The sequence below is a fragment of the Rhopilema esculentum genome, chromosome 3, assembly GCF_057945365.1.
Source record: "Rhopilema esculentum isolate cy_ngs chromosome 3, ASM5794536v1, whole genome shotgun sequence".
NCBI lineage: Eukaryota > Metazoa > Cnidaria > Scyphozoa > Rhizostomeae > Rhizostomatidae > Rhopilema > Rhopilema esculentum.
Window position 1 is genome coordinate 7618483 of NC_142817.1, and position 20466 is coordinate 7638948.

The 20466-nt window shown below is 35.7% G+C and overlaps 4 protein-coding genes across 11 annotated transcripts in view; 2 read left to right on the plus strand and 2 right to left on the minus strand.

Moving 5' to 3' along the window:
- LOC135692843 (uncharacterized) overlaps positions 1–20466 on the plus strand; it is a 152459-nt gene that overhangs the window by 97411 nt on the left and 34582 nt on the right. The gene's annotated exons all lie outside the window — the stretch shown is intronic.
- On the plus strand, positions 23–18432 carry LOC135692847 (ankyrin repeat domain-containing protein 16). Of its 7 annotated transcripts, none has more exons than XM_089111559.1 (11): positions 23–211; positions 983–1092; positions 1450–1834; positions 2535–2657; positions 3043–3140; positions 4489–4531; positions 5612–5720; positions 6060–6221; positions 8251–8329; positions 9044–9190; positions 14586–15687. In XM_089111559.1, the coding sequence occupies exons 3-10, from the start codon at positions 1488–1490 to the stop codon at positions 9187–9189; spliced, it is 1107 nt and encodes a 368-aa protein (XP_088967685.1). In that variant the 5' UTR covers positions 23–211; positions 983–1092; positions 1450–1487; the 3' UTR covers position 9190; positions 14586–15687. The 7 variants fall into 7 exon arrangements, with proteins under 7 accessions (XP_088967685.1, XP_088967687.1, XP_065067248.2 ...); XM_089111561.1 differs by having other exon boundaries at positions 23–172; XM_065211176.2 differs by lacking the exons at positions 983–1092; positions 14586–15687 and adding an exon at positions 17733–18432 and having other exon boundaries at positions 23–172.
- LOC135692841 (uncharacterized) lies at positions 9485–15736 on the minus strand. Its single transcript, XM_065211161.2, has 7 exons — positions 15505–15736; positions 14370–14593; positions 13230–13570; positions 12345–12669; positions 11900–12119; positions 11046–11274; positions 9485–10242 (listed from the first exon to the last, which is right to left on the minus strand). Exons 1-7 carry the CDS (start codon positions 15734–15736, stop codon positions 10131–10133), a joined length of 1683 nt encoding a protein of 560 aa, XP_065067233.2. The 3' UTR covers positions 9485–10130.
- On the minus strand, positions 17222–19598 carry LOC135692852 (uncharacterized). Its single transcript, XM_065211180.2, has 5 exons — positions 19454–19598; positions 19285–19340; positions 19080–19142; positions 18286–18670; positions 17222–17527 (listed from the first exon to the last, which is right to left on the minus strand). The coding sequence occupies exons 2-5, from the start codon at positions 19331–19333 to the stop codon at positions 17413–17415; spliced, it is 612 nt and encodes a 203-aa protein (XP_065067252.2). The 5' UTR covers positions 19334–19340; positions 19454–19598; the 3' UTR covers positions 17222–17412.

A 20466-nucleotide genomic window follows, 5' to 3' on the forward strand; every position in this document is an offset into this window, starting at 1 on the left:
AGCCTCTATCTGACATTTTTCGCGAAGAATTTGAAATGGAGAAAAGTTTAGTTCAAGATGTTTCTCTGCTGAAATATCGTATTTTTCAATTATGATGTCCCTAAAGCTTGGTAAAATCTACAGTCATATTATGAAGGACAGCAAGGCTACAGCAGCGAGCTAATTTTGGAAGGTGGTCTTGTTTTTGTGTTTTGTTATAGTTATAGTTAAAGTAAGTGAAGTTTTTATCGGAGGGCCCCTTGAAAATCAACTTGTTGAAGGGCAACCCTCCTTAAAATAATAAAAAAATATAAAAATAATATAAATAAATATCGGGGAGAGGGTGTATTTGACAATGATCAGATTTTGGTGGTGCCGCACCTATCTGGTGCACGGAAAATAATTTTAACAACGATTTAAAGATTGAAGCTGATGATGTGCCGTTGGTCGCAGCAAGGTGTCAGCAAAATGGTACATGTTTTCCTACCTTGCAGCAGAAAATTCTAGTTATAGATAAATGAAAAAGTAGTGCACATGTTAAAGAGCTCAAAGAGTTTTTTTAGCAACTCTGCACCCCCTAATGGTGTCAACATGAAATACATGAAATTGGTATTTAGTAAAATCACTGTCTTACCCATTCCTTGAGACCTGTGCCCTGGAAAACTGCAGAAGAAAGCCATGAACTAGCTTTCTACTTCTGATATGTATTTTCATTAGCATGTTATATGTTCTTTATAAGTTATTTATAAGTTAGTTTCCCGGAACAGATCTGTACCTATTTGCAATGAATTTGTCTAAAATTCTTCACATGATTGTAGTACAGAATTTGGCCTTATGTTATAATTTATTTTATGAAGAGAATATTTGTATAGAAGTTTCTATATCTTATTTGTTTTGAGCAATTTTCAGACAAATTCAGAGCTCAGCCTAAACTTTGCCAATAGTTGAGACTTTTAAAAAGATCTCTCTGTTTTCAGAATAAACACAAAATATTTGTTTTCAGAGAATTATCTCTCGAGTGACCTGACCAGGACCAGAGACAATCCCCGGCTAGCAACGTTGTATGTCTGTTTTCCCATGATATCTTTCCAAATCCTGTTTTCCTTTCACCAGGTATAGTTTCCCTTAGAATCTTATATATAAATGTCTGCTTATGGTTTGAAAATTACTGCTTATTGGTCTGTCATATACTGTTTGATGCTGTGTAGGCACAGCTGTAGACGTTTTTGGTGTATAAAACAGGACAGTTCTATACATTTGTTATAAAAACAAAATAGTTTTGATAGAAAATGATGTTATAGAACCTGTGTATGATTTTGTGTGTAAAGCAGGACGGTACTAAGTTGCACAAAGCAGCTTGGTCTATGCAATATTGAGCAGTCTGTTACTAGTTAACAGCTATCCTCATTTAGGAATGGTGTCAAGAAACTGAAATATCATAATAACCTTGAATATCACTTAAACTTACAGGATGATTTAAAAAACCTTAAAGCAAAGTCATTCAGAGGATGTCGACAAGCTACAAGATTGATAAAGAAAAATATGCCAAAATACCAATGCTGAAATTGGCTGTGGAAGGCAATCTACAAGAAATAAAAGCAATAATCAGTTCATCACAAAAAGATGAAATTAACTATACACACAAAAAATCAGGAGATACACCATTGAAATTGGCATCAAGATATGGCCATCACAACCTAGTTATGTATTTGTTAGAGGAATTTGCTGATATTGAGCACCGTGACTTTGATGGGAAAACTGCTCTTCATGAAGCTGCTCAGAATGGGAATTCAAAGTGTGTGGAAGTTCTGCTTAAGTTTGGAGCAGATGTTGATGCTTTAAAAAGAGCTGATTGGTATGGAATAACGCTTTGATGTTTTTATCGTATTAATTTATTGGCATCATGTTTCAAGATTAAAGAAGAAAAAAAATTGATTCAAGATTAAAAAGATGTGTTAATTAATATTCAGCAAACTAACATAATAGCATTATTTGTTTGATACCAAGAGTTTGTTAATAAGACAAAAGCAAATCATTGTCAATCGTTAGTCATATTCTCTTCAAAGATACTAAGCTCATAACCTTAATAATTTACTTGAATCATAGGAATTTTCTCTCAGAGTGTTTATTCTTTCAAAATTTGACTTATTTGGATTTTTTCTAACATGTTTTACCTGTTTCAAAGACCTTTTGATCCATCCTTTTCTTTTGTGGGCTGGCCTTAGGTCTTATGTGCAAAATTAAGTTGACACCAGTATTGCACTTTTATGTTGAAGAATATTGCCAATTTGGTATGCTAAATTAATAATTGCTCTCCATGATACCTTAGGGCTGCCCAGAGGTTACTGCATACCCCCTCCTAAGAAATCTTGTTCACTGTATTCATAAATGTTCAACTTCTTTAAGTAAATGATATCAAATTTTAGGTGTTTAGTTCACCAGTGAGCCAGCTTCATTTTACAAATATTTAAAAGTATTTCAGTTTTTTAAAAATATTCTTTTTTGAATAAAGTGATTTTTTGTTTTTTTGAAACTCATTTTGCCTTTCATCACAGGACACCTCTTATGCTGGCTTGCAGTAAGTGCCACACAGATGTCATTGCAAAGCTACTGGAATGGGGTGCTGATGTCACAAGGCTTAACAAGGATGGGTGGAATGCATTTCATATTGCTGCAAGGTAAATCAAGATAGGCCATGCCATGTAGCTTTTTTGACAAATTTTGAGTTTATAGACTGAATGGGCAGTGTATTCACTGCTTAGGATAGTTTGAAGCTTTATGTAATGCAAAAAGTTCATATTGCAATCTTTCCTGCATTCTTTGCTATTGAAGTTTAATATAACAAAGTTTGATGAATCATTTGCTTTACCATTCAAATTTTTCCTAATATAAATTTCAGTGTTTTCTTTTCCTTGAATTATAAAATGTTTGCTAGAAGAGACAGCCATGATGCATGAAAAGTTGGTTAAAATTTATTTCTATTTTTATGTTCTCTTTTGATACTGTTTCCTGTTATTCGGGAAAACTTTAGAATTGATCTATGTGCAAATAACTTCCATTTAGAGATGGAACCACAGTCATTTTATCAATGCTGTTACAAATCAATGCAGATGTTTGGAACACTTCAAGCAAAAATAAAAGGACTCCATTACACACAGCTGGTGAGTGTGATTTTTCTTGTAACAAAGTTAATAGAAGGAAAACATCTATTAACATCCTTATTCAGGCAGCTTTCTAAGGTTGCTTTGACTAAAATAAAAGAATTTTCCCTACAAAAGTGCTCTTTTTGTAAAAGAACTGGCTCTACTAGCTAGATGTTATAAATACTGTTGAATTATTGCTGCTCTCTAGCGATTATGTGTAGTCAGTTATAGATTTTCTTAAGAAAGCTACGTGCTCCGTAAATCTTAAACATTTCTATATAGATTTTAAAAAGATTCCTAAACCCAAAATCTTTTTTTATGTTGCATCAAAGTGGAGCCTCCTACGTCTGTGGAAAAAGGGTTTCTGGCCTTGGTAGGACAGTGCGTTTGCGTTGCAAGGAGGCTTCTAAAACAATGTTTTGACTTTTGCTCCAATTGGCAGTTGTCTGTCAATATGGATCTCGCTGTGTTTTATTTTTACTTCCTTTGAGATCTTTCAAGATTATCAAACATTTCTGTCACAAATAGCATGCTATATTTGCAAATATGATATTTTTTATCAGAGTTCCGCTTAACCCTGTACCTGTTAAAGCAGGCCTTTCCCGGACACGCAAAAATATTTTGCAAGGGCGTCTCACTCTCTAATGTTTTAACTACTTACCGCTTTATATCAGGGTATTCATAAATTACGTCGTGTCAAAGAGATATATGGTTTTTTTAAATATCGTTATAAAGGAAGTTTCCGTTTTTTTTGACACAAAATGTTAACAAACTATAGTTTTACCTGTTACAACTAGCAATGGAATAGTAAATGGTTGTGCAGGAAAGGAACAACAGATAGCGTAAAATAGCAAGAATGAGAATTGTTACACAACATTGTCAAGTAAGAAATTTGTGTTACGAATACACTCATTTTTTAAAAGAAACACGCTATAAGAAACGACAAGTGGGCAATCAGAAAAAAATTAAAAAGGTTTCAGAAATAATTCGTTTTTGCTCTTTGACTCTTCAACAAGGTAGAGATAAGCGGTTCGGATTTGTCAAAAACATAGAACCAATCATACACCTTTTCTGAACTCTCTCGTTACTTTCGATGTAATTTTCTACATTTTTGCTACAAAATCAAGCATTCAACATTGAATTGGGGGAGGGGGAAAGCTATTTTTCAAAAGAAAGAGAAAACATAAAGTTTTCTTGAAAGTCTTGAAGCTATTTTTGTCCTGGATTGTAGAGAATGAAAGGTACCTTGTTTAATAGATATCCTTTGTTCAAGGGAAAACCATGCCAATTACTTTGGAAGTTATATTTTGAGATGATAGATAGACTTCAATGTTAACTGTAATTTAATTTACAATTTTACTTTTAGCCATGCATGGAAAATATGAAAATGTGGAATTCCTTGTGCACAAGTAAGTTTTGAAAAACTGTCACTTTTATTAGAACTTTTTGATCTACTGATGACTTTGGCAGCCTCATAGGCTGCTTGTTTCCCGCAAGGTCCTTTGAGATGATATTTGCTGTGTTGGATTACATAGAATTGAAAATCTTTCGTGTATGCCTCCTCTGATTGGCTTAGAAAGGATATTTTTATTCATTGTACACACATTGCCCAAGAAATGACTGATTCGTATATTGAAATATCGGAGGTTGACTTCAAAGATGACACGAGACATCAAAGTTGACTACCTTTCTTCTACAATTTCTTTCTTTCGTCTACAGTTTCCCAACATTAAAGGAATTGTTTCAATAATGTAGTTCGTTGTTGCGCTTAGTGTACATAAACGTAGCACACAGCCATGCTTCTTCTCACATGCTTTGGAATCCTGATATATTGATCTTTGGAGGGAACCAACAAAGCCATTCTTTATAACGGGAGTTCCTGAGACTGAGGGCTCGTTATACTAGAAATGATGATTGTTTGTTGTATCATGACGTTCGTCATATTTGGGATTATAAACGGTATTCGCATGATAATTTATAGAAAATGCTCTTAATCCTGACTGCCGAAACCTGTAAAGAGGTGCTTACTAGTTTAATTGAGTCTGTTCCTAGTTATCTGGTCCTGAGTAAGATTTTCTGGTCCTTAACAAATATTTCTGTGGCTGATTTTTTCCAGCTTCTCCTCCCAGCTAGCGTAACTAAGTCTTTTTTGTAATCCTGTCCAGCAGTACCTTCATCTAGTTTCATCGCCTCCGCTTATATCTGAAATATGCTAAGAATATCTACGCCTTGTTGGTACATTGTTTAGCGGCTAGGAACACGAACAGATTCAAATGATGTTACGCTCTTTCTTCTCTTTGCTCATCTAGTGTTCCTTTAGTAAACATGAAACCATGATGAAACTTTACCAGTGTTTGTCCTCAATAATCTACTTTAGGTGCTTGATAAGAACAACCGTAAAATTCAAGTATATGATTGAAAGAGTGAATTAGGCTTCAAATTGGTACTGTGGCAAGGTAGTAAGTAGCCGTTGTTCCGCATTGTTGCAGGTGTAAATATGAAAGGGACATGAAAGATTCTTGTGGAACAACTCCTTTAATGGATGCATTGAGATTTGGGCACGCCAGTATTGCAGCTTTTCTCATTAGAGAGCACAAGGTAAATTGTCATTCCAAATAACAGTTTTTGGGTCCACTTTCAAGTGAATTTTTGACGCAAGAACTGATTTATTGAATATTTCTGTACTGAGATTATTTCTGCCCGAATATAATTTTATTACTGCTTGCTTAAATTACTTTTTAAATCAGAATTTGTATGGCCTACGAAGCTTAAAATGAGCGTATAGCGTTACTATTAGATTCATGCGTCTTAGTCTAGTTCTGACTTGCAGCCCCTAGTTTTTCACTTAATGGCTTGATTTAAACACACGGAGACGTTAGCAGCTTTGTCTGTATGGCACCTCTGCAGAATAATGTATAGCATTTTGCATTATCTTAGGCTGATGTTCGAGAAAGAGATAATCTGGGGCGCATTGTGCTACATCTTACAGCACAGGCTGGCCAACTGGTATCGAGTGAATATCTTATAACAGAACAAGGTTTAGACGTGAACGCAAAGACAACTTCAAATGGAATGACTCCGTTGCACTTTGCAGCCAAGGTAACGTGTTCCATATAAAAACGCACTATTAGAGGCGATCGCGATAAAACTGATCAGATTTTGGTTTAATCCTGGATTTTTCTATTTGAATGATGTCAAATGAGTCTTGCAATTATATAGATACATCGCGTAATGAAATTGTCAAATGTACTTTTCGACCGACACTCCACAGTGTAATTTATGTCCATGTGCTGATCAAAACTAACATGAGTGGATAATGGTGCGTTTGATTGGTTCGTTTTTTCTGACCAATCAGCAGCCGTCAAACTCAAATTTTATTTAAAGGGCATATGTCGCATTAACACTTGGCTAATCAAACAAAAGCGTTTGGAGTGGTATTCCATTGTTTCGTGACTTTTCATTCCTCTTCCTGAATTTTTACTGCCGTCAAAAATTCACCCTCGATTCCTTCCATGCTTTGTACTAAAAAAATTCCATGCTTTGTTCACGAGTCAAATTGAAAATTAGCTCACGGTCTAAATTCAAGTTAACTTGAGATGATGTGAAATAGCTTCGAAATGAGAGCATGTTTCTCTTATTTCACAATTGATTTTTCTTTGAGAAAAGAAAACTGTTTTCAACTATGAGGTAATTTTTAAACCATGTCAGATCACAAAATTATCTCAAATTAACTAACGTTAACTCAAAATGGAAACCAAGCTTCAGAGTCTCGACGTTAATGCTTTGTGAACGAAAATTACATAAGTATGCTATATTTTATTAGCTATTATTATTTTTTTGTGTTTATTGTTTTTTTTTCTCGGCGCGTTGCGGTGGTCCTTACTTTGTACATTAGTATGTTTTCAAAAAGGCAGCAATTTGCCCTTTCGGCGCTGAGTTCAACAAATGATGTACAAAATTTGGAACAACAAAACACTTTGGTTATTTAAAATCTATATACAATTCCGATTTTGATAAATCCGTTCAAAACTGGTCACAATACTTTCTGGTCTATTACGATAAAATTCGCTCTCTTATCTTTCATTCGATCAAATTGGCACTCTTAAACAATCTGTGCTCTCCAAGCACCCAGAGCAGAAGCTCAGAATGGAAAATACGTATTTTCTATTCTGTGGCAGAACCTAGCTCCTCAAAGTGCAAAATTCTAGAATAAGTAAATAAAATTCAATGAATTCAATAGGAAGGAAAATCTTTTCTCCTCCATTCAATTAAGCAATAAGTGCAAAGGCAAAAGGCCAATAATTGAGTGCATTAAAAAATTTAAAAAGTCTGCAAGCAGGCTATATAAACTTTTGTTACCACACATACACAGCTAATAAGATAATACATACACAAATAGCGCGCAGGCTATATAAGAAAAGAGCGCAAAAACACAAAACAACAAGCAAGCTTGGGAAACCTTTTTAAAAGTATGCTATATTTCTGCTTTTATGTGCTATTTTCAATGAATCCAGCCCTTTAAAACTGTGAGTTTTTTAAAAAAACACCAAATCTTAGAGTTTTAGTAGATTCTAGCCATTTTTTTCGAGCTATTTGTCGACATGCAATTCAAGATTCAGTGCACAATACAGGCGGGATAAGCACATTTTATGTATACTGGCCAACAAACACTAAGGCATGGATGCAAACGGAGCTTAAATTTAACAAACCTTTGAGAAAGTATAAAGTTGATATTACTGCCAGCTTTTCTTAACAAAGTTAGTACCGAAAACCCGCTATCTGCTGGTATTAAATTTTGAGAAGTTCCGAAAAATTGCTTATTACATCTTCCATCTGGGAAAGCTTTTTGTAAGGCTTCCAAATTCTAGGAAACCTAGTAATGGCCTTTCCGGATATAGCCATTTTCTCTTAGTGTTTTTAGTTTTTACAAGATCTTTCGTCACTGTTTGGACTATTTTGTTGAATTGTCCTGTATTTGCTGAAATATATCAGTCAGTTAAGGCTGATTTTACGAAGTCTGGGAGTGTTATTTAAAAATAGATGTGCTCAAAACTTTCAGTTACAAATTTCCATTAAAAACGCTATGAGTTTTCCCGTTTCTATAATCAGTTGTCTAATTGACTTCTAGGAAGGCCATCTAGAGCTGCTGCGGAGTCTTATAAGCCATGGAGGAGACCCTCGAGCTGTTGACAGCAAAGGCAGAAGCGGTAGGTGAATTTCTTGTGCAAGTCTTGTAGTCTTGTTTGCAGTGATCTCCAAATATCCTTTGAGTTGATTTCATTACTTCGCGCTATTAAATGCCTTAGAGTAAAGTCCCTTAGAGTACTGAGCACGCTCTGTTTTAAAACGCTCCTTAGCATCCCGCCATTTGCGCCAACTATACGAAATACATCAACAAGCTAACGCTTGTACATTTCATTTCAAGTGAAGCACTTTCGGAAACAATTGTCCAAGGGTCAGCTTCAAGAGTCATTTATTCTGAATTTACAGCTTTCATGCTCCTATGGCAGCGCATATATACAGATATTTACCGCTGACATTAAGACTTGCAGCGTCAGATAATGGGCTGGGATGTGACGCAAACGCAACAAGATATATATTTCGTAAACATTGTTTATAAGCTCGATACCTTGGTTTCTTATTTTCTTAAAATCGCATTGCTAAGGAAGAATAAGGAGAATTTTAAACCAGAAGATCTGAGCAGTACCTCAACTTGCTTCTTTTATCATTATTCTTGGTAACAATACGTGAAGGTTTAATTAGCATTTTTTATACTTTCAAATGCAAACAACCAATTATCAGTTTCCAATCATCAAACTTCATCAATTTTTAAATTTCACCTCTTTCATATATTAGTATTTTAGTAGCAGTTAAAAAAACAATCTTTTAGCTATTTTTCTGAAAAATTGTTATGTTTGTAGCCCTGCATCTTGCCGCTGCTGCTGGGAAGGCAGACATTGTGACGAAGCTTATCTTCACCCAACACGTTAAAGACCATCCAGACATACACGGTGTTACAGCCAGAGAATTCGCCATAAAAGATGACGTCAAAGCTATTTTCAATTAAGGTGATTCTATTGCTACTATCTCACCACTCTAGTTTTTGCAACTTTACTGTTCCCGTTCTAAGCAGCTATTAAATAATTCAATAACCTCTCAATGGCTTGGAAGTGCAAAGGGAGGCTGCTGCCGAGGTGCTATTCATCAACAAAAACCATGTCAAGGCCCGATAGTTAGACTTGTTTCATATATTTTTTTATTGTTTTCCTTGATCAATTCTCTTTCCACTCGGTTCACTTTTCTTGTTAAGATGAAAAACAGGTCTTTCCGACTGAAAACAATCTTTAGGCATTTTATAAATGACTCAAAGTTTTATTTGACAATGCGATTCCCGTTTAAGATGAGGTCCACTGACTGGTATCATCATAATCATAATCATAATCATATTAGCGCTTCATGTCACTGCTAGTAGCTGGCCTTCACTTCCTCCTTCTCGCACCTCGATCTTGTGCCTTCTACTCTGCTAACTGTTGTTACGGTCATGAATTTCTATCCTTGTATACTTTTGTTTATTTTTTTAAATATTAAAGAATGAATTTCTGCTGACAAACACTTGAGGTATTTTCAGCATTGTCTAGGAATGACGGATCAAGTCGCTAAAAATAACGGTTCAAGATGTTTAGCATCGTGTCCTCTATTTCAGATGACTAACATCTCATGCAGCACAAAGAATCAATACAAGAATATTTGAGAAAAATAAATATAATATCAAGGCAAACAATTTCTGAACTTTGTATTTTGCTCTATGAAGGTATAAATAGAAAATATCTATGAAAAATATCTATATTAAACTACATATCAACATACAGTTTGTAGAAAAATATATTAATATATGGTTATGTATTGGCCCTGTCAGTGACCTAAATCTGTAATACGTATAGCTCTGCAAAGTTCTCTTTGTTCAATTTCTGCAAAATCCACCCTCGCTGAGTCTTTAAAGTCGCTTCTTTAGATTTCTGGTGTCTTCACAACACTGAATAGGCTATCTTGACGGCTCCGGCCATCAAGGTCTTCGCTTGACAAAGCATGTACTGTGTCTGTCCAGAATGGACTCATTTTCCTGAAAAAGCAGAATTCTTAGTGTGAGAAAGCTTGAATGAAGAAATGACGCCGAAGCCTTCTGCAGGAAAATGTTTGTATATGGAAATTCTGAGTAGGCATGGTGGGTGCAGTATGAAACAGTGGATGAAAGATCGGCCTATTTATAGAGTACGTAAGTCACGTGGTGCTGCGAATATAACTACAGATAGGAATATATCATATCCAACTTCACAGAATGACAAAGGTGTAAATATAAGGTTCTCAGGCGAAGTCACTGAAATAGAATGTCACAAGGCAAATAAAAAGGTCAGTTGGCTAGGAGTTCCATGAAACGAAATTCTGGAATATTTTCCCAAAAAATGTGACGGCAGATAAGTGTTAATTTATAACGACTTTCTGATTTTCCATTTCCGTTTGATATTCGACTTCTTCACCTGTATTTAAATCTAAAGAAGTTATATATCTTCCAAATAGGTTTGGGCCCTGTTGTAGATTTATTTCAAGTTTTTATATAATTTAAATTTGGTTCTGTCGTTAATTCTGGGAATTGAAAAAAGAGCGATGTTGTATCCGAAGAATAAATCCCGATTGCTGAATAAACGTACAATTTAATTTGCTCCTTGATACAATTTTGGCCTTAAATACAGCTATCATAATAAAATAAGGAAATCACGCGAAATCTAGTCGAAGGAGAGTGTAAAATTTGTCACAGTTTTTTCCATAGATACTTTGATTGGCGGGCAATGTTACTATTCATATTCTAACATTGTCCCTTGCTGGTCTACTATAATATTTCCTGTATGTGGGACTAAAAGCATCTACCTTGATTGTACCCATTGCCGTTTTCTCTGACTTGATTTCCTCCGTTTCTTCACAGTAGAATCTTGATCATCATAACCATCATCCTTGCCACCTTTTTGTTTCCTTTGATCTGCTTGGGGTATCAAGTTAAGTGCATACCCAAAGTCAGTGCTTGAAATGGCATATGTGCCTGGTTGTCGCATTGAAACTTTGCAGTCTTCCACAGGCTTATCAAACGGGAACAGCATAACTGTTAAAGAAATACGAGTTTTTAGTGAAACATATGAATTCATTAAAATGCACCCATAACAATGTTAACAGAGCGTGGCTTTTGTACGGCCAGAAACCCAGGGCGGTCACTAACTATAAAAAGTGCCTCTGACTGTTGTGTGGTCCAGGATAACTAATTGACAGAGCTTTGATCGAGTAGAACAAGACGCCTCTAAGTTTCAACTCAAAGTTTCGTGTCTAGACAGTTTTCTGATAGGCGTAAGACTATGAAAATTTTCGTTATATTGCTTTTTATTGATCATTTTCAAAGCGTTGATTATTTTATTGAAGAGTTTCACCCAAAACTATGTTTGCGGTCAAGCTCCCTATAAATTCTCAAATTCTTAATCGTTTTAAAATCTTTAAAATTAAGCACAAGAAATTAGAAAATGTTAATTAGACTAATAGTAAGTTAGTAATTCTAGGTCAAAAATCGTTCGATGAACTGTTAAGAAATTTCCAAAACGTGGCCGCACATCAACCCTTCGTATTATTCTAAATATTCCTCCTAGTATTGTCATTCTATATTACTATCGCTCATTTATTCATAAGATTTTCGACCAGCTTGTTCAGAATTTTAAATCAGGTTCTTCAACAGCGCTCACCTCTTTTAACTGCCTCTTCCTTTACGGGTATGCCATTTGTATGCATCATATCCAAGGATTTCCCAACTTGACCGACAATTGCTTCGGCATATTTGTCTTTCATTTGTCCAGTTATGCCTTCTATCGTCGATGGCAAGAATTCCTTACTTTTTGCTTGTTTATTTCTTTGTTTGGTCTTTTCCTTGCGTTCTCTGTGCTTTTTCAAACGCCTGTCTCTAGTCTAAAAAAGCATTATATTCACGTCAAATATCCTAAGTATATGTGAAACCTAATCAACTTCGTAAGACTATTAACGATAATATCAATAAGGAAAATATTTTTGTGGCAATCACGACTCCCCGCCATAGAAAGCAGAGGCACTGTGAGCAATGGAATAATTCTGCATGTGCATTCAATGTGCCATTTCTGATTTGTTTAATAACTTTACTTCTACTGCCATCCATACCTTTGCTGCTGTTGAATCGCTTCTTTCATTTGTCTCAACAGCTGGTAGTTGCAAGAACCCCAGTGACAATGTTCTTCTATCGCCAATATCATCTTTTGAATCTCTTAAACCAGCTCTTGCAGACCTGATGGTTCTGCTTCTAAGTGTTGAGGACAATTTTCTCTCGTTGTGAGCCGAGTTCTGTTGACTTCTTGTTGATTTTCTTGCAGATGTAATTCTGTCATCATAAGGTGCTTCAGAAGTTCCATCTTTCTGTTTTTTAGTTTTTTCACTTGCTTCTTGGTGGGCTTCCATTATTTGCATAAGCTCCCTAATCTTTTGCCACCTTTGAAAATACAGAGTAAATTATATTGAAATATCATCATGGTGAAATGCATAAGGCTACTCTCTACTGTAGTAAAATGTATGCTCATGGCAGTTGGAACTGAATTTTACTAAGGAGGCAGGAACAGGTATAGGCCAGTTGACAATTTGGGTGTGGCATGATTGCTGTAGATATAAAGGTCCGAAAAAGCACAATGGAAAAAAGATATATTGACATTTTGTATTCTGAGGAGTGTCAGACGAAAAAGTATTAAGTAGTATGTTGTAAAATGTTCATTTGTCAAAAAAAATTTTCATGATTAAATTCTCAGTAAAGCAGTTTCCTTGATTTGCCAATTACAGCAGTGATTTGCCAAGAGAATTTTGTTCTAGGAGTTGTTACCCCCATGTCCTCAATAATGATGGTTATATGTCTGCCTAATCCCCCAAATTGTTCATAAATAAACTAAAAACAGTACAAAAATAAGCTTGCTTTTGATCTTTTGCATGGTTAGCTGTGCTAAACTTTTTAACCATCTGACTGATGCAGGCAGGGAAGAAGATGTATAGTACTCTTCAAACCTTTCATCGATATGGTAAGCCTCCACTCCCTGTGCTAGTTCCTTGTAGTCTAGTTGGTCATTATTATTAACATCAAGGGCTATGATCATGTCCTCAAGCTGTGCAGATGTTAGCGGGATCTCGTTGTTGATGATGAGTTTACGAAACTCTTCCCTTGAGATTTGCCAGTCTTTGTCCTTGTCAATTTGGGAATACAAATCAAGCAACCGGAGTTTGTGATTATGACAGTATTCAGCAATAATTGAAAGTGCAACTGGCAAAGGCTGTTGTAACAATGGCAACAGACGCATTTGTGCCTTTGATAAGGGTGGTGGTGTAGGAATTACATGTGGTTCAATTTCCTGTAAAACAAACAGACAGTCATAAGATCTATTAAATAAAAGTTGCGATGCTGGTCCATCCTCTCATTTTTTATTGGCTGATGCTTGGAGTACAGATTTTTTATTGCTCTGACTCTAAAATATTGCCATTATATTTGCTCTAATATAATTTATTTTGGCACTAATACAAAGAGTAATGGTTGCTACCGATATAAAGGTAGAAATAGTGAAGATAACTCCAAGGGAGGGGGGTACTCCCATTAAGGCCTGACAGGGGGTCCATGGCCCAGTTTTGATAATAACACAACAGCCTAGTTTAGCTTGCAATTTATTGTAGACAATGAACAAGTAGTCAATGGCAAAGAAATTTGTCAAAGAAGGACCAGGCGTGCACAAAGAAATGGATGCTACCAAGGACATAATTTCCATCCTTCTGATACCATTCCAGGGTTATTGTCAAAAAAGACTACCATTTGAGGGTAATTTTTTAACATTTTAGCTTTGGCCTTCTTTGACCCTCAGTTGCTGCTTCAGGTTTTAAGCTTAATGCTATTACCAGGGTCTCTTGATCGCATTGAGGACAAAACTAGGAGTAATGAATGTCTTAAGATAAAATTATGTCTTAAAACATTAATTTTCCTAACAATGTGATTATAATGGCAACTAAAATGATACTTCAAATGATTTATTCAAAAAAGGAATCAGTTCTAAAATATTTTTAAAAAAATTTAAATCAATGACATTCCCTTTGAAAAACTGTTACTTTTTGTGTTGCAAGATATATATAATACAAAAACTAAAACAGCTTAAACTTTCTTACAGGTGAGTCATCATGTTCCTCTTCTGTTACATCATCAGGAGATAATAATCTTCTCAAAACTCGTTCTTCTAAAGCTGTTCTTCCATTTTTATTAAGAAGAAAATCCTTGTTTAGGCCAATATTGTTAAGGTCACTGCGCATCCTCTTCTCTTTTTCAATCCAAATTTTGTACTCCAGAAAATCTTGTGTGAATTTTTCTTTGTCTTTTCCATTTAGATTTTCATCTTGAAATGGATGTTGAAAATCACATGAAGGAGAATTCATGCTGAATTTTAATTCAGGTGTTGTCATTATGGCAGGAGTAAGAAATTGCATAAAAGAATATTGAACAATTATATCATAAAGCAGCTTATCTTTCATGGCAACGTTGATTGACTGAAACTATCAAAATTTGGCTTTCAACAATACAGCTACAAAATCCATGATTTTACTTTAAAATCATCATGGAAGCAGAAGGGGACAAAGGGTACATAAACGTAATGTATGAAGTCTTCTTGCCCTCCCAAAAATCTCAAATCGACTCTACTTTAAATCATACAACAAATCCTTTTGACCTTGGTTTTCTGCATGCTATGCCCCAACTCATTGTTTCTAGCCCTCCTAATACATAAATTGTGTTACCAACAAGCAACGTGGGAAAATAAAGGTTTGACAAAATCTATAAATATAATAGCATTCGCAGAAAATCTAACTGATTTTATTCCGTTATTCTTATCAACTTCTAATGCTTTTTTATTCTTGCTGTTTGAGCATCAAACCAAACATTTTGCAACCTAGCGCCCTTATCACCAGAACTGGTCACATGGCTTCGATCGATATCTCGATAGCTAGAGTTTTCTGCATGTGTATGTGGCCGTCAGCAAACCTTCTCAACTGTAGCTTTTAGTAGATTTTGTTCATAATGTAGTAGAAGTTATAACAATAATCAGTAGCAAGTATATATAATGTATATTTTCAATTATCAATTGGTACTGAACAAAAGTTTTAAGCTTGAGTTTTTTCCTGAGCTTTCAGTTAAGCTTGAGTTTGATAAATACCTAATCAATTTGTAAACTATCAACAGTGTAAATTAAAGATATGGTTGGTTAAAGATTTTCGGGCCTAAGTACATGGAATGCACCCTGGCTAAACGTACCATCGAATTTTATTTGCTTGAGAAGAATATCAAGGTCCTGTACCAATCCAGAAGATTTCCTTTCCTTGTTTCCTTCTCCCTTGTATTTCATCGGCTGAATGTTTACATCTTTAGTCTTTGCTTCAGACATAAGTGGTGCAATTATTGTCCTTTTCCTCTGTACATTGGGCTCTCCCCATTTTTTTACAGCATCACGATAGCTTTTAGCAATCCGTAAATCGCGAACTTTCATTTTTTTTAATGATATCTGGCACACGTACAAAATATTGTTTTCACTGAATTCTTCATAGCAAATGGCCTTGGCACTTCCGCCATGTTTAATGACATAATTTTGCCTGCCTGTTTGGTTGCTAAGGAAACGATTGTCTCGTATCCAGCCAAATTTGTTGTCTTCGCCGTCAAAACAATGTTTTCCGTTATGTTGAATTTTGCCTTGTCAAAAAGGCCTGAAAAGTTTAAAATGATTTGGTATAACCCTGTTTCAAAATTTAAATCTTTCGACTCCTTTTTGGATCCACGCTTAAATGCCCCCTTTGCCGGAGGCACTCCATATTGGATTTCCCAGTGTCAGTCCAGTACCCACCCGCACGTTGGTCTCCAAAGTTTATCTTTTCAGGGGCCCTTCTGAAAATACTGTATAAAGGAAGCATGATGAACCTGGCCCCACTTTTTGCAAAAAATGCCAAATATTAAGTATCAAACTACCAGAAAGCCTCTTTTTATACGGTTTTACCCCCCCCCCACACTTTTTTAAGACCCCCCCCCAATTTTCGTAGGGCTCTACGTCACGTAGGGTTTTAAGAAAAGGAAAACAGTTGGTAATGTCAGGCACGTAAATCCCGGAGGGTGTTGGGGTATCCCATTGCCAAGTTTTGAGATTGTTTATTTGTCACAAAATTTAAGCGCAATCGGAACATCTAAGTCGTAATCCCAATCCCTATTTAGTTCATAAAAAAATGTAACATAAGGCTAATGCTAAGAAATCTTTCAATTCAGAAAGAAAGCGCCTGAGCCGTATGGTGTTGGGATTCTGTAATTAAAGGATTATAACAATTTAGTACAAAATTACAATTGGCTTCGTCATTCGAAAATTTTGTTTCCTTCACACCCCCTGCAAACCAAAAAAATGTACGCCCTTGTTTATTGACACTGCAATTGCTGACCTTTTGGATTTTTTTGTCTTTTATTATTGAATCTTCACCACTTTCTTCTTTGAAAGCCAGTGTCGTCGGAACAGGGGGCAGGGGCATCCCCCAATAACTTCTCAAAGCATCAATGTGCCATTTTTCTGCCAAAGGGTTTTGAATGTTTGTGTGTCTGATTCAGGAAACTCGATTCAGTTTTGAAAATCTCTTTGATGGTTCAACACTTTTTAGCCAGTGTTAGAATATATATAAAGAATAAATTAAAAACCAGCAGAGGCTGAGCTACTGTAAAGTTCAATTTTAAACAATGTTGTGAAACCGCCCCCCCCCCCCCAAAATATCTCATCTCAATAACGAGGAACTCTTTGCAATCGTTGGTGTTTTTTCAGTTTACTGGTTGTTATAAGAAGACTGTATATCACACTCTACAAACTTTATATCGAAAAGTTGTAGCCGCACTAAAATTTTTTAGATGCTAAATCAAAATCTGTGGTCAAAAATTTCTTACGAAGAAATTTTGGGAACGAGGAATTCAAACCGACCCGGAGTTTCAAAGAAAAAAAGAGATTGGCTTATCGACTTTCAGTTCTTCAGCAAAAATGTTAAAAAAATTTAAAACCGCCAATAAACATTACAAAAATGTCAAGGGCGCATGTTATTTGAGTTCTTGTTAAATTCTATTGAAACAACTGTTGAAAGCAGCTCTTCCTCTGGGCAGCTCTTCATCTGAAAGCAGTTCTTCTTCTGTCTGGATGACGTTGGCTTATGGCTTCTTATGCAGATTCTGGACATTTTCCACCAAATACATGAAGGTTGAGTGGTACACTTTCTTTTGGATGTACCCTGCCGCACTACTTACATGAATGAATTGCAAAAGGCTGCAAGGAAACGACAAAAACTAACATTATCTTCATTGCTAGAATATGTCGTTGTAATCTGCTTCTTACTAATTAATGTATGTCTTTCCAGTTCTCTTAATTATATCACATTTTTAAAAGTTGAGACTTTTTGCAATAAAGAAAAACGTGTTTGAAAGCGGGAGATTAAAAATATTTTATGACATAATCGTGTTCTTTCCTTCAGCATTAAACTTCGCATCCCAAACCAGGAGCAAAAGGATTGCAGTTTATTGTCACTGGATTTCACATTATAACAGAAAGAGGCGACAGTAAAGCGAGGTACAAAATAGAATATTTCTTCTCATTGATACCTCCAAAAGTGCTACGTAACTGACAAAAACCCCAGATGATCCTTGATTCCCTGATTCAAGGTAGCCAGCTCCCTTGCTAGGTCGGCTAGGGATTGTGTGCTTGTACTCAGGAACCTAACCTCTGTTACCCTTCTTGACCCAAATGCAAGACTTTCCAGGTACCGCAGAAAAAATTGGGCATGGGTGAGGAGATCAAAGGCCTTCAGTGTAAAAAAAGCAAATAGTCAACATGATTCATTAACGTAAGGTATTGATACACGTACGTTTTGAGAATTATTGGGACCTGAAGCCCCCCCCACCCTGGACTTGCTACAAGTCTCTCTCTTTAAAGAAAGGGAAAAAAGAGAGACTTGTAGCAAGTCCACCCCCACCCCCCCACTTGATAACTGTATTAAGTAAAAGAGATACAAGTTGAATATATCTTACTGTATAACTTCAAGTTTCTTTGTGCAGTGACATTTGAGCTTCAGGTCGACATCTCCGAAGAAAGGCGTAACCAGTTTCTTTATAAAATGATGTGTCGACATGGGTTTGATAGTAGGAGTGTCTTCCAAGGCTTCATCAAGAGACTCATCAAGGTCCAATTTCGTCATTTCTGCTTCGTTTCCTTTGCCACCCTTTCCCTTTTTCGCCAACTTGCAGTAGCAAAAGGCGCACTTCGTCGACAAAACTGCGTACTTACTCTTGTTTTTACATACTCCGTATTGATCAGCCTCCATGTCGAGGTCCTTTACTGGATCCTCGTCCTTGTCTTCAAGTTCTTCATCTTCATTGTTTTCACTGTCAAGTTCTTCGTCTTCATTGTTTTCAACTGGAAAGCAATAAAAACTGACATTAATTTTTTTATTTAAAAAAATTCAAATTTTAATGACACGATGTTAACACAAGTCAATATCGTGTCATACACGTCGATGACTTTTTTGACTGTTTGACTGTGTAACCATATCACAGGTCGCTTGGGGTCAGGGAACACTCTCCTGTCACATGTCATCCAGTATAACATCTCACCTATCCGGATTGGCTATGGCCGCCCTCGTCATGCATCCCGCATTCCGAGTCTCTGCCCCTTGTTCAAAAAATCAAGTCTGGCAATTTTTAAGTCAACTTTTTCATGGAAGTGCTACTTCGTTAAAGAGTGATCAAAATGTTTTCCAATCTGAGTCGATCTAAAGACAAGAAATCATATTAGCCAAAAAAAAAGTTGATCATGGAGCTCTTACTTTCCTCCGGGAAATCAGAATCGCTTTCTTCACCCATAACTTCGTCATATTCATTTTCTTCAGCTGAAATGAAAGTTCAAAGTTATCACATAAAGTCAAATATGTCCTTACAAAGAATTGTCGACAATTGAAATTTGAAATAAGTCATAGAGGTATAAAATTGAGGATTTTAAAAAGGATAAGTAAGGTAAGACAAACAACCCACCATATGCTGCTGCAACGAGGAGAAGGATGGCGATCCACTTAAGACCCATCTTGACACTGAAACGAAAGAATAAGTCGGATATTACAAGCATCAAGACAAATCAAAGTAGCAACAATCGAATGTTAGAGTTTGAGCACAACGCAGTAAAAATCAAGACGAATTTGCTCACCTTTGTTTGTTGTCTTCTGTCTCTCAGCTCAGAACTCAGGTTGCAAAGACAAATGGGTTGATCGTTCTCTGAAGTATTTATCTCTTTTGGAGGTCTCACTCTAGTACACAAATACAAAGGGGATCGCATAAAATGCAATTTTTTCAATGGCACTGTAATCTGGTTGGAAGTTAAATAATGGAATATTTCCAGGACTCAGTTATCACAGAATTCTGTGATAACTGCGTCCTGGAATTATGAGTTTTCCAGGACGCAGTATTCTGTGCAGTTATGGAAGAAGACATAAAAAGATCCTTTATTCCATGGAGTTAGAATGGAGGAAGTTCTTTTATTTCAAGAAGAAAGAAATCGCATGAAGTCAATTACGCGCTTTCATTTTACAAATTAGATTGGCTGGTTTCCATGATGTTGAAAACGAGAACATAAAAAAAACAAACATTGTGCAAGTAGTCAATTTTGGACGTCTCAGAAAAACATAAATGGATCGTTAAAATTGATATTTTCGTGAATTATAACCAAAATTTTGTCAGGCTTTAATTTTTGACTGGAGATTTTTGTCATTTCATTTAATGAACCTTTTTACTTGGCAACTTTTGATGACCACACCCAAATACCTTACCCAGATGAAAATCTATAGAGTTTCGAGAATGCCTCAAAGATCAAATACGTTGATCTTCAGCCAAAAAAATCACCAAGAACACTGATATTGAATTTTGGGTCAGTATCAATCACTTGATTGGGAAATGTTTGTAACCACAGACAGGCTTGTAAACATGTACTCGGCGTAAAATCTTCAACTTGTTCAGACGATTTATATTTATGTTGGAAATACGTCTTGTATAGCATAGAATACACACAGGTATGTAAATATATAAATATATGTAATTAAAAGTATTTTATAAATTTAGTTTTTTTAGGCTATGTAAGGATACTGATTCTAGCGAGGGGCGTTTCACTCTTATAGCGTAAAAGCTTCCACAAAAGTAAAATGATTTCAAAATGGATTTGAAAAA